The sequence below is a fragment of the Centroberyx gerrardi genome, chromosome 19, assembly GCF_048128805.1.
Source record: "Centroberyx gerrardi isolate f3 chromosome 19, fCenGer3.hap1.cur.20231027, whole genome shotgun sequence".
Lineage (NCBI taxonomy): Eukaryota > Metazoa > Chordata > Actinopteri > Beryciformes > Berycidae > Centroberyx > Centroberyx gerrardi.
Window position 1 is genome coordinate 12,553,168 of NC_136015.1, and position 13,922 is coordinate 12,567,089.

Sequence of the window (13,922 nt, forward strand, 5' to 3'; positions counted from 1 at the left end):
AACCCCATCCTCACCTCTCTAGAGAGTGGGTCTGCCATTCCTGTAGCAGCAGGTCCAAGAAATCATAACAGCGCCTGGAGACGACACATTATCATCATAATCATTGTCATCACCCCAATTACCATCATGTAACATCATCATCATAATCAGCCTCATTATGATTTTATAGGTGTGAATTATTTGAGACCTTGTTCCCACAATAGCATTTTCGTCATCGTCAATCTCACCTTCTGACGGCCACAGACTTGGATGTGCAGTTGCTGGTTATCAGGGGGATGAGCCTAGGGACATGGGTGTGCTGGGGAGAGGAAGGGTGACAGAGGGTAAGGAATGGGAGAAAGTGCGAGAATGAGATTGTTGAAAGATTGAAACATTTTTCTATGTGCGCAATATTATATCGCATCAACTCAAGGATATGCCAAAAACCATCCAGATTATATATGTATGTGCGTGTGTGTGACCTCACCCGTATGATGAAGCAGATGGCCGACACTCCGGAGGTGGCCATGACTTTGGCACAGTTGGGGATGAGGTTGAACAGGACCGGGACGATGGCCTCCGCTCCGTGGTCAAATTTATTCCCCAGCACTGACGACAGGTGGCTACAAGCATACACACACACACCCAAACACATACACCAAGACATACGTTATGAACAGTGAATACACTAATTATTAAAAACATTAATTTAGTGTTTAGTCTGTAATGCTAAACAGGCCATTTTCAAGCCAGTAAGACAGCTGTTCCATCAGCCTATTGATCTTGACACCAGTGGTAAAGTTAATCAAAATCATTGAGTGTAATCTAGTAAACAAGGTGTAAATTCAAGTGTAGGTAAGGCTAGTGTAAATTAGTATATTTTGGATTTGTATTGGGAGCAGGTGTGGAGGTGGGCAGCTCTGGGAGGCCCTCTGTTGAGCTTTCTGGGGGTGTCCTGAGACCACTTTACCCCCAATGACATACCCGCTTTCATCCACTCTTCTCCTCCTCCAATATCCAAGCTAACTTTCCAAATAGGAGCTCTCTCAAAATAGCACAAGGGATAGTTGCATCAGATCCTGTGTATTGCTAAGTAGCTTGTGCCCGAACAGATGCTAACCCTGACATTGTGTGCATCACTGCTATGGTGTAAAAACCTCACATTCCAATTTTGATCAGTGCCTGAATTGGACCAAAAAAGGTGCCAGTACCCTAATTCAGCAGTTGCATGACATGAGCATCGCATGTGTCTTGGACATATTTATATTTATACGCATATCTTGGTAATATATCCAACTTCAAATGTATTTTTGTATGCATTCCATTACATACAAATATAATATTTCATATATGCTACAATAAAACCAACTGAAAATGAAACAAGACTGCAGTCAGTTTAGCTGCAAAACAACTAGTCCTAACCTACCTTGCCATTTTAAAAAAATCAACACAGAAAAATGTGCTGGGTTAGTGCTGTAATAATATCAGAGAAAGATTACATCAGAGAAAGATTACATACTTACAAGCATACAGAAGACTGATGCAAATAGACAGAGGCCAATATTGTCTTTATATAACTGACGGACAGAGCTGTCTGTGCTTTTTGGAGGTAGTGGTAACAAAGCAATATTGACCTTTTGTTGTTGACAGTCATGATATAAGAAAGCTAGCATTATGTAACTTTTTACGTACATTTATTCCTCATTGGCGCAATAACATAGCTTTCATTTGTGCTTGCACATCCTCTATTTTCGTTTCTCTCTCTATTGGCACCTGACCAGTAGTGTTGATTGGACATATTGGCGTTTGATTACCATGAATTTCTTCATGATTGACACTTTAACGGCCCTGTGCTCCACTGACTGCTCTGCTCCATCAGATCAAGTGAAGAGGCATCACTCTGCTCACAATATAAATGTATTAATTTTTTCTACACAATATCATTCCACTGTCGTTTTGCCCACAAAGTCCTGCATCAGAATGTAAGCAATTATATTCTTTACAATCTGCCTTTGCGGGGCAAAATGTCAGTAGAATGGTTTTAATATTGCAGAACACGTAATTACAAGAGGCTATTTAATTTAGGGCCAGAGTGACACCTCTTCACTTGATCTATGCAGCTTTGTTTTCGGCTGCAGTTTGACTCACCGTGTGTGAGCGGAGCGCTGCCTTCAGTCTGTAGGATGCTGTCTGCTTAAATGAAGCCCTATCAAGTCTATGGCGCACTTTTTTCACACGGAGATACTCTCTTCATTCAACTAAGGCGTACCAGGAGGTGGCGGTATGGAATAAGAAGTAACGGTACTCATGTGGACAAAAATCAGAAGTGCCGGTACGCAATAAGAAGTAAGGGTACTCATGTGGACAAAAATCAGAAGCGCCGGTACGCAATAAGAAGTAAGGGTACTCATGTGGACAAAAATCAGAAGTGCCGGTACTCAGTACCGATGAGTACCGGCCCATTTCAGGCACTGATTTTGATGATATTTACTACACATTTAGAATTTTTTATAAAATTTCTTACAGTAATTCCTAAAAAACATACATTTTGCCATTATAAAGTTCTCCTCCCTCCGGCAACAGCAGTAACTACCTGCTGTAAGCAATACTCACGCCACAGTGATGCAGGCCTCTCGCACCACCTGGGAGCGCAGGTCTTTAGCCGACAGTTTGAAGGCTCCATCCAGCAGCCGCAGGTGCTGGTAGAAACAGTCGTAGTCGGCCGCGCCCGCCACCAGCAACGAGCGGATCTTCTTCATCTGTACATGACAGACACGAGCAATAATAAATTTCACAGTGTAATAATTGGAAAGTAACAAGGGGGTGCAGCCACATATAGACAGCCTGGGAACAATCCTGCGGTTTGTATTGTAGGGTCAGGTGTAAGAAACAACTAGCTTTGGCAGTTGTCATGGTTTTTAGTTGTAGTTATGGGTGTGGGAGTTAGGATGAGTGTACTTGTGTGACAGGGTGTAGTGTGTATGAATAGTATTTCGTAACACAGTTAATTAGAGAATCTGCTGAGGGTAAGTCTACTGACAGCGTTGGCTCTCTGGTCCCAGTCGTGTTTGTCATCAGAGCAGATCTCCCGGATCTTATTCAGGTTGTCCTCCAGATCCCTGGATGAGTAGATCTGCACAGAGACGAAGGGAGGGAAACAGGACGAGGGACGAGAGAGGAGAGAGAGAAGGGCAAAGATGGGGAGGAGAGAAACACGTCTCAGACAGCGTGGCCTAGATAGCATCTGTAATCCTGTTATTCATTCAGTGGTATGAGTGTGTATGTGTTTGTCTGTGTGAGGGTGTGTATGTGGGGGCTTACCTGTACAGTAGGGACATCGGTGAAAGCTTTAATGAAGTCCTCCTCATCAATGCCCCCCGCACCTTCCTTGGCTACTGCAAAATCAGAGCAGAGTCAATCAATGTGTGTGTGCAAGATCGCATGCAAGCCTCCAGCAGTTAAGGATGTCTGCATTAGCTGGTTCTCTGATTCTGGTTTAACTCGCAAAACCACAAACACACATCCAATTACACACCCGCACACACACACACACACTCTTATTCAGTAGGAGCAGCCTGTGTTTCTAATGGACTTCCTGGCAGTAATGGGCCTGTCAATCATATCTCTCTGGGGGCTGGCCACGCCTCCTCACTGGGGAGGGAGAGAGGAGAGGGAAAGAGGAGGCGAGGAAAGCTGAAACAAGAGAATGGAAGAGCTCAGAGCAACCTAGGGGGTTCAGGATAAAAAAAAAAAAAATTGGTTAAAGGGAAGTGGCAGAGAATGGGAGAAGAAGAGGCTGGAGAGTGGGGGCAGGGATAGTGGAGGAGAGGAGTTGGGTGTAGAGAGAGAAGAAGGCAGGAGAAATCTATCCCTTCCTCCTTCCCCTGGGTTAGTCTCCATATCAGGCTGTGCCACAAAGACATGCCATGTCAAAACACTACATGGCCCTTGGAGAGCTGGGGAACATCGACATATAGCTGGCTAGCTGTAGGGACTCTCCTCTACAACTCTGTGTGTAGTAGTACTGTGAGAAGTGGCAGCCTGGCCATCCAAACATCTACCAGCAACCTATAACTATTTCCTATTATTTATATTGACATCTTTATGAAATGTAAATGTTAGAATAAATATACATATAAATGTCATGACATGCTATTAGGCTGCACAATTATGCATAAAATTATAGTCCTAATTATTTTAGATATTCTAGATATTGTGGTCATGATTATTAATCATGATTACTAGTCTTGATATGAGGAACAATTATTTTACTGCACTTTATATCAACATCTTTACAATTTAACCACAGCAGGCATTCTAAGTGAAATGAGATTGTTTGAATATTGTTGATATGCTATGATTAACTGTGGAAACTAGAATTGTGTTCTGCAGCCCTACATGCTATATATTAACATAATGTGGAGATATGGTGGTCATTAGCCTGCAGTGTGAGAAAATTGTACTGCTGTGTGTCTGACAACACTGCTGAAATAAAGCATAAATCCAGACTGCATTAGTCTCTGTGTATGATATGTCTGTTCTAATACCACCAGTTATCAGCAAAGTTCAGATGTCTCTGTCTTCTGTCTGAGTCTCGCTGTTGGGCGTTAGCAGAGTGTGTGGGCGTACTGTCATCTAAATGCAAATGCAGACAATGGGGTCTCCCAGCACCACCATCACGGAGAACGGGTCTCTGATAGCAGCAGGCTAGCAAGCACGCTAGCAAAAAAATAATTTACCAAGAAGGAAACAAACCACAAAAGATACGCAGTACAAAGCGGCTCTGTGTTCAAATGGAAAACAGCTAATGGCACAGCGGAGATGATGTTTAAAAAAAGCTGCTACCCCCGAGAAGCAAGAACTAACTAGGTGAATACCACAAGTCGGTGGAAAAGGTTAAGTCAGACCTTTTCCTTTCCATCACAGTAATCTCAACGAGGTCAAGGTCTCCGAGCAGCACTTAAGGGTCTGTATGTCAATACCCAGCATGCCCTCCATTACTTGCTCTTTGCTTCTTGCGTGTGAACCCAGGATGTGCATATGAAATTTCTAAATACCAACTGCAGAGAGAAGGCTGCGGGTTTGTTGTGTGGAAGGTAGGTTATTGCACTCCTCTTCACAATCAGTAGACTTTAATGATCTGCGTTACTAGAGATCATAGTCTTGTGTTTCCAACCAACAGAGCAACGTATCAGAACTCTGACAGACTGCTTGATTTTGTGTGTGTGTATGTGATATCTACGTGCCGGTGCTGACACAGATACATCAGAAACACCAGCCTGGATTCGACCGCACGGCCGTGGGAACGCACAGCTTCCTTCCGACACAGAGACAGCAAGAAGGGATGAATCAATACATGGAGAGACGAAGCAAATAGAACACTTGAGCCATCTAAAACAGGAGGAAGAGGCTGGGGAGAGAAGGAGCTCTCTCTCTCTCAATGGGAGGAATGAACAATTTCAAAAGGCAGAGCCTCTGCAGCCCTGAGTCGCCCACAGACATGAGTGTATGGGTTTCTGAGGAGACACAGATCAGTGTGTCGCTGTGGGCCGCTACGTCTGCTTACTCATCTCCTTTGGCTTCTTCCATAGCTCCCACAGTCTGCACCTCTACTGTAATCACCAATAATGTCCTGTCCAAGAGCTTTAACAGGCGGCCTCCACATTATGCAATACTGTGCCCTGTACTAAATTAGCTCTCTGGGGATATTAAATTTTAATAAGCCAGATTTCTCTCTTTCTGTAGTATTTCACCTACACTGGCCCACACATATTTAGACAGAGGAAAAAGCTAAGAGGGCACAGACACCAGGGTTGGGGTCAATTCACTCTCCACTCACACAAATCAAAATGTAAATTCACCCTACAATATATGCACACATGATCAGGCGTTCTTTCCCACTAATTTCTTTATAGATTGGATTGGATAGATTGGAAGAAAATGTCCTTCCTGAACTGATAGGACTGTCAGACACAGAGGCCCAACGACACCACACCAGTAGATGGTAATGGTGCTGAAATTTCCCTCTGCAAGGCTTTAGATTAGAATTATGTATCTGGTATAAACCACAGTGAAGCTGGATTACTGAGCAGTGTACAGTTTAAAGATGATATTTATCAAATGAAAAGGTAGCAACAATCAATTTTAATTCCAACTATGCGGGTCCTGCTGTGTTATTTGGCTCAAATAATGCCTGTCCAGGTACTTGTTGCCAGTCATCCAAGTTACTGTCTGAACAGAATAAAGTAGCCATTTCCCCACAGATGGTGGATACTAGTAAATTCTTGCCAGTCACTTAATGAGACGTTATAGATGGCAGAAAGTACTGTGGCCCTGAGTCATGAATCTATGCATTCAATAACAATCTCTGCAGAGGAATATTGCAGTTATTGAATCTTGAATATAGAAATCTGCATAGCAATCATTTCCTTTAACCACTAGTCTACCTTACCTAACACTCATTTCAATATTAACCCATGACTAAATGATAAGAACCCCACTTTCTCATTAAACAAATCCATGTTTTCCAACCTTGGATGCATCTATTAGCGTGGACTCATCTATGAATTTGTGTCTGTGTGTGTACATGTACATCTGTGTATTATACCTAGCTTGCTGCCGGTGGCACTGGGCCTGCGCGCGGCTGAGGACTCTCCGGCCTTCTTGGGAACTTTGGGGACCTTGAAGGCGGCCTGGGCCGAGGAAGTGCGATTCCCATCCACACTGTCGTCATCCTCAAAACTGCGGTCTGGGAGAGAAGAGGGAGAGAGGGGAGAGTGTTATCTTTCACACTGTAGCTGAGGAGGAGTAAAGGCCGAACTTCTTGCAAAGTCTTGTCAAATGTTCTTGCTTCATAACCATTTCATTGCAATGCTTTGGTTTCATTTGCCCCTTTCGTGTTGAGAAAAAAGAGCTAAGGCATGGAGAAGATGGTGAATGGTAAAAAAAAACAGTAAAGAACAGAAGGAAAGACAAGGTCGTCTAGAGTCTAGAGCTTGGCCAGGAATCAGTAAAATCAATACTAATTACAATCACACAGCAACGAGTCTTTGGCTGGAAGGGAAAGGGAACTGATACACACATACGATCAACTCTAACACAAACACACACATATACACCTGAACAAATCAAGATGTCCACCCACGGAACCAGTGACAACTCTCTGGAGCCCAAACTCCCAGTCTGCATGCTAGCAGAAATCCTCTTATATAAAGCTAGCATTGAAACGGTCAATATCTTCTACTGAGGCTTGCTACACAACTTCAGCATTTAGAACTTGCATTTATTAGCGAAAAACTTGTGGAAGACAATATGTGAGGATGCACACAAACACACACACACGCAAAGACACACACACACAGCTAGACAGTGGAGATGAAAGTGTTGGCAGAGGAATGCAGTTGCGCTCCTGTCGCTCTGACAACCAGCCGTGCAGCATGGAGAAATACGCCAAAGCCACCACCCTACACCTTGACTCATACAGCAACTAACCTACACACACACACACACACACACACACACACGCACACACAGAGTCAACATGCAAAATCACTGACAATCAACATGCATGCGTGTGTGTGTACACAAGTGCCACCATGACTGCAGAGCCTATTGTGTCGAACTCTATGAATATTAGGTGGATGCTAACAAGCAGCGTCACACATCCATCGGCGTGCAACGACGTCTACCGCACACACAATCACCGACACACACCAACACACCCTGCTCCATCCCTGCACTCACAGTCACAGATGCGTTGGCAGATAAGGCGCCTCATGCCTCTGGGAGGGCGTGGTATTGGGGTGCCCCCTCTTCTCCAAGCCGTACCCCAAGACGCACACACACACACACACACACACGTCACACACACCTCATACTAGGGCAGAGGCTACACACACACACACCTCACACTGCCGTCCGAAAACCCCTCCACCCATACTACTGCCGGCATTTTCTTTCACTCTCCCTGTCTTCCCTCCCTCCCCGTCTCTCCCAGTGTCTCTCCTCCTCCCCTTAGCAGCCTCACAGCCAATCAGAGGAGAGATGACATCATAGTGTTGCAGCCAGTGCGGAGGCAGGACTATGAATGTGTCTGTGTGTGTGTGTGTGTGCGCGTGAGAGAGAGAGGGAGAGAGAGAGAGAGAGAGAGAGAGAAAGAGAGACTCTCACACACACCGACACCCCAGGAATATTAACAGGGCTTCTCTGTGTCCCGGCCAGACCAGCTAACCTAAACTCATTACCATTGACAACACACACTCTCCAGCTCACTCTCTGACACACACACACACACACACACACACACACCTTCCAGCATCAACAACTACTTAACACAGTACACAATGTTTATGTTGCTACATTTACCTGAGTCAAGAAATACATTTATTCATTCTCTCTCCCTCGCTCTCTCTCTCGCTCTCTCTCTCTCTCTCTCTCTCTCACACACACACACACACACACACACACACACACACACACAAAGAAAAAGAACAAAGGCTGATGGAACAGTGATAAAAGGAGGGGTGATTGGGGGAGAGGTGAAAGGGGGAGCAAGACCACACCCCTCCATCTGAGACCTTGACCCTCCCACACACACACACACACACATACATCTGGGTTAGGATAAAAGCCTGCGTCACATTATGTAAAGTAAAACATATTAATGTGAAATATTAATGATGTCTGGTTTTCCAATTACGATGTTGCAGGAACAAATAACTCATACTAGTCTGACATTTTTAATAGGGTCAGTAATGGTACATTACCTTGTAAGCCTGGGTTCTCAACGACTGTTAAGGGTCAGCATCAGGGGTCAAAGTTTGAGGGCCGGTGAACCATTAGAACACTAATGAGTGCCTCTACTGTAAACAAATACAGCTATGATGTATTTGGCCACTGCAATTTCTAAACTGCAGGAATCTGAAATTTCTCATCAGATGGAAAACGGTGCTGTGCAGAATGCCTTGCCAACAAGTAAAGTTGCATGTTGGAAAAGATCTGTCATTATATTCAACCAGAGTAAATCCTGAGCGTTAGTATATCATTTCTCCCCAAATCTTTTTCCCATATTTTCAAGGGCTGAAAAAAATACACTGAAAAACTTGTCTGCATCTTTCGCAATTCATAACATACACAAATCAAACGAATAAAAAAAGCAAGAGGACAATGAGGTCTCACTTTGCATGTACCACCATTATAATAAATAGGTTTTTACATAGGTGTAACGGACACAAAGGAAAGAGAGTGATGTTTACAGTTCAGTTGACATACAAAGACATTAACAGAGCTGAATTAATTCATCATATCAGACGGTAAATGTAATCGTTAGCTAACAATGCCAACGGGGCCGTCTGCAATATCCGTTCATGCATCAGAAGTCTTAGCATTGATTACCATCATTGTTAGCATGATTAGCATCTCCTGCTTTTGTCTAGTCAGACCCCACGGGAGAAAATGTCTCTGGGTGAAGGGCAGAGCAAAGACACCAGAGAGAGAGAGAGAGACACAGTGAGAGAATCCCTCATAGCAAGCAGACTGCACGCAGGCTGTTGCCATGGTGACCTGTACAGACCAGTTGCTCAAGGGAATTGAGCAGCAAGTAGAAATACATTTTGTAAGCCCACTAACACACATGCACACCTCCAATCCAATTCAATCAACAGTTGGATTTATATTGACTGACTTTGTGTTAATTTAGCGAATTGAGATGGATTCAGCCCCGATGGCCAGATAGCTGCACTGACATCACCATGGATATGCAACATTCCCAAAAAACATGACACAACATGCAGACCACAGGCACACACACACACACACACACACACAGAATAAGAGATAGCAGCTCCACCAAGTACCAAGCTGCGTTGCCATGGAAACTCCAGCCTGAGATTCCCTCCTCTCTCCATTTGAGGAGAAGAGTCAAACAGAGGAATGACAGGAGGACAGAAGACCAAAATATACACATCTGATCATGGCTCTGCTAAAATCAATCAGGGCTCAAGTCGAAGACATGCATACACATACACATACACATACACAGGCACTAACACTGCCGCACACCAATCCCTAATCCGTGTGGGAATAATCCCAGTTATTCCCAGGCCAAAGAGCAAATATAATCCACATGCAGGGAGAGACGGAGGGAGTGAAATCAAACACATGCAATGCCAATCTCTTTCTGTCTCGCTCACACACACACACACACACACAGACACGCACGCACGCACACACACATTATGAGTTTTCTGTTGTGACCACATGGGGGCAGCACTGGCTCTTTTCTGTCAAACCAAAACCCCAAAATACACACAGGGATACAGCCTCCTGCTGCATAACACATAGAAAGAGGCGAGGGCAAAGGAGAGAGGGAGAGGGAGAGAGAGAGAGAGAGAGAGAGAGAGAGAGAGAGAGAGAGAGAGAGAGAGAGAGAGAGAGAGAGAGAGAGAGAGAGAGAGAAAGAAAATTGGGAGTGAGTGTATGTCAGTTAGTGTATGTGTGTGTGTGTGTGTGTGTGCACGCGGCAACAATTTCGGTGACATCAAAGTTTCCCCACCTCAATAGTGACGACCCGATCATGAGATTGAGGCTATATCTAAGGGTGTGTGTTGTAGTATAACAGTTTTGGGGGTCAATATACTTTTAACTCACTCAGTTCCAATGTAAAGCTGCAATTGTGATAATAATGATGGGGCCTTCACTGTCACTTTTCTGATTGATTAGATTTAAGAACCTTTTTAAGGCAAAACAAATCCACTTCCTGATTGACTGAATTGAAGGTAAAATTAACGTCACTCTGAGGTTTCCTCAAAGTGACTCCAATTCCATTTAGCCTTGCCTTAACTTAGTATTCAGTAATGGAGTCCAGGGTGTGTTTGTGGATTAGCATGGCATTTTGATTTTCACCGAAAAGTGATGAAATGTCAAGAGAAATGTCAGTTTTGTTGTTCTAAAGCATTGGGACGTCTTACCAGCTGGGACAGGATGGCTCACGTCATAACAAGCATTATGGCAGAACATCTCAACATGAGGCTAACAGTGTAACAAGATGTCTTCTGAGGTATTGGACTTTACTGCACAGAGAGCTCTCTGCTCCAACTGGGACACGCTGTGTGTGTGTGTGTGTGTGTGTGTGTGAGTGTGTGTGTGTATGTATGTGCGTTTGTGGTAATCTGCTGTAAGCTGCAGAGGCACAGGCAAAATTACATATTCTCACTCAGGACCATGTGACCGTGCGCTGCATGTACACTCCCATGCCAAAGATGACAAGACTGCACAGCGTTCTTATGAGGATGAATATAGGTAAGAAGAAGCAGCGGGTTAGTAGGCCGACTGCACAAACTGACACAATAGCACTCCAGTGGCTGTTAACAGGCTCATGACTGCCCCAGCTCCAAAGTAAACTATCAGAGGTATGTGTGTCAATAGAAAACAACCACAAAGCCCACAGCGTTTCCTGCAGAAACCTGCAAGGTCCAATTCGACTTTACAGGAAAGCAGAACAAAAAAAATATCAATTTGCTTCAAAGTGTATTGATTATTGCAAGGGGCATGCAGGTACGGTTAATAATTAAAACACAATAAAAACAATATAAACACAATAAAAAAAACACATATCACCATAACATATACAGAGATAAACATCAGTTGATAAGACCACCCAGGAAATCAATAGCTCGATACTGCTATAAATGGTCACTTATCAGTGCAAAAAAGGAAGTTCTTACACAGGAATAAGACACTATGTGCAAATACAGGCCTCCACACATGCAACATATTATAATGCATTGTTAATTCTACTTTGGCATAAGAAGGTTTCTGCAGGATACCGATCATATATTTTACTTTATAGGCACTGATTTGAAAACACAAGTAAGTGTCTGCCACGTTGAGGAGCAGATGTTTTATTTTCAACCATCCAGTTGTTTTTGAGGCAGAAAGAGTGGGAAAGAGAGAGAGGGAGAGAGAGAGAGAGAGAGAGAGAGAGAGAGAGAGAGAGAGACAGACAGAGAGAGAGACTTGAGGTTCGGGCCTGGATTCTCTAATAGGAGACAGACTGTTCCACTTCCAGCCCAGCTCAGGGAAAATGAGCTCTTTAGCAGAAAATGAAAACACACACACACACACACACACACACACACACACAGGTATAATGTGAGCCCCAATTCCAAGCCAGGGAGAAGGATAAACGATAATATTCAAATTAAAGCTTTGCCATGGTAACCGGCCTAGCCTGGAAACGGGGTCACGGTTTCCTTTGCAGAGCCGGAGATGCACTGAAGCAGAATGAGCATGTCTGCGAGTGTGTTACAGAGTGTGTGTGTGTGTGTGTATGTGTGTGTGTGTGTGTGTGTGTGTGTGTGTGTGTGTGTGTGTGTGTGTGTGTGTGTGTGTGTCCCTGTCAGCATTGCACTACTATGCAAGCAATGAAAGCTGCTACTGATGGCCAGTTTGCAATGTACTGAATATCTCTGGGCTGCTAGGGCAACTGAGTGTGTGTGAGAGTGTGTGTGCTTGCATTCGCACAGGCACACAGTTTCACAAAGGCCCAAATAACATTAAATAAGAGCAGAGCAAAGCGCCAGCAGCACTGACATGCTTTACTTTCTAACACACATAAACACACTTCAAACATCGGAAACACACTTCTATTAGCCTACATACAAACACACACACCCACACACACACTTGTCTGTCCAGTAACTTCCCAACAAATCCTGTTAGTGAGGGCAAGAGCGAGGCAAGACCATTCACACCTGACCTAATATTACAAGAACAGAAAGAGAGAGAGCGAGAGAAGTGTGTGTGTGTGTGTGTGAGGGAGAGAGGGGCGGGGGGGGGGGCAGATAGACTGACAGAAAGAAAGGCTATTTTTACATTGCCTAAAGTCATATTTCCTTCTATAACCACTATTTCACCTAGCTTGAAAAATGTCACTGAAAAATGGGAATTGGAGGAAAAGGACTAACTAAAAGGAGACACTTCAAATGTGACTCCTGACACAAAGTGAGTCTCTATGGCTGTTACTGACATGTGCCTACGCATACGCATACGCATACGCATTTGCACATGCATGTCTGTGCACATATGCACAAACACGCAATGCATGCACACACACCCTCACACAAACTTCATCACAAAAATGAGTGCATGTGGTACAGTCAAGTTGTTGTACTGCACTGACACACACACAACATAACTCATTTTCGGACCCCAGCTTTCTCTCTCTCTCTCTCTCTCATACACACACACACACGGATACAACCTATATCCAAGTCAGAGCACTTAGGGTGAGAGTGTTTGGAGTCTAAGCTGATTTTATTCTAAAGCCATATGCTGAAAAGCCTTTGTCTGTGTGCCAGTATCCACAGACAGATGAGATTAAACACACACACACACACACACACACACTCACCATCTCCGTCATCCCCAACCGCCATGGTTACAGTGCGTTATGGGTAGAAACTGCGTGCGCTGTTCGTCTCTACTCCCTCTCTTCCCTCTGTTCTCTCTGGTTCTCTCCCTTGTTTTCTCTGTCTCTTTCTCTGCCTTGTTCTCTCTCTCTCTCTCTCTGTCTCTGTCACGGTGAATCAGGGACAGGCAGTGACAGGCACAGCTCTGTGACTCGGCTACTGCGAGATCTCTGTCAGCTTCCTCCCTCGATCCCTCGCTCTCCCTGCCTCCCTCTCTCTTTCCCCTTCCCCTCTCCTCTCCTCTCAGCAACAGCTGCCTCAAACCCTTTAGAGCAAACGCCAAGAGCTAGCCTAAAAGAGATGTGGGGCGAGAGCGAGACAGAAGTGTGTTTGTGTGCGTGTACGTGTGTGTTTGAGCTGATGGTGTGTTTGCGTTCTATCCTCAAAGGTCGAGTTCTGGGTACGATTACCGAGTGTTTGGAGGAAAAACATCGGAGTCACACATGCGCTCGTCCTATTCTGATGCCGCTGACC

The 13,922-nt window shown here is 44.4% G+C and overlaps 1 protein-coding gene across 7 annotated transcripts in view; it reads right to left on the bottom strand.

Moving 5' to 3' along the window:
* clasp2 (cytoplasmic linker associated protein 2) overlaps positions 1–13,922 on the bottom strand; it is a 57,327-nt gene that overhangs the window by 22,836 nt on the left and 20,569 nt on the right. For all 7 annotated transcript variants that reach the window (XM_078290475.1, XM_078290478.1, XM_078290477.1 and 4 more), the window contains exons 8-14: positions 6,587–6,727; positions 3,301–3,374; positions 3,020–3,112; positions 2,593–2,738; positions 467–602; positions 228–298; positions 15–74 (exon numbers count right to left, since the gene is read on the bottom strand). In XM_078290475.1, coding sequence (XP_078146601.1) covers positions 15–74; positions 228–298; positions 467–602; positions 2,593–2,738; positions 3,020–3,112; positions 3,301–3,374; positions 6,587–6,727 — 721 coding nt within the window. The remainder of the gene's footprint in view (positions 1–14; positions 75–227; positions 299–466; positions 603–2,592; positions 2,739–3,019; positions 3,113–3,300; positions 3,375–6,586; positions 6,728–13,922) is intronic.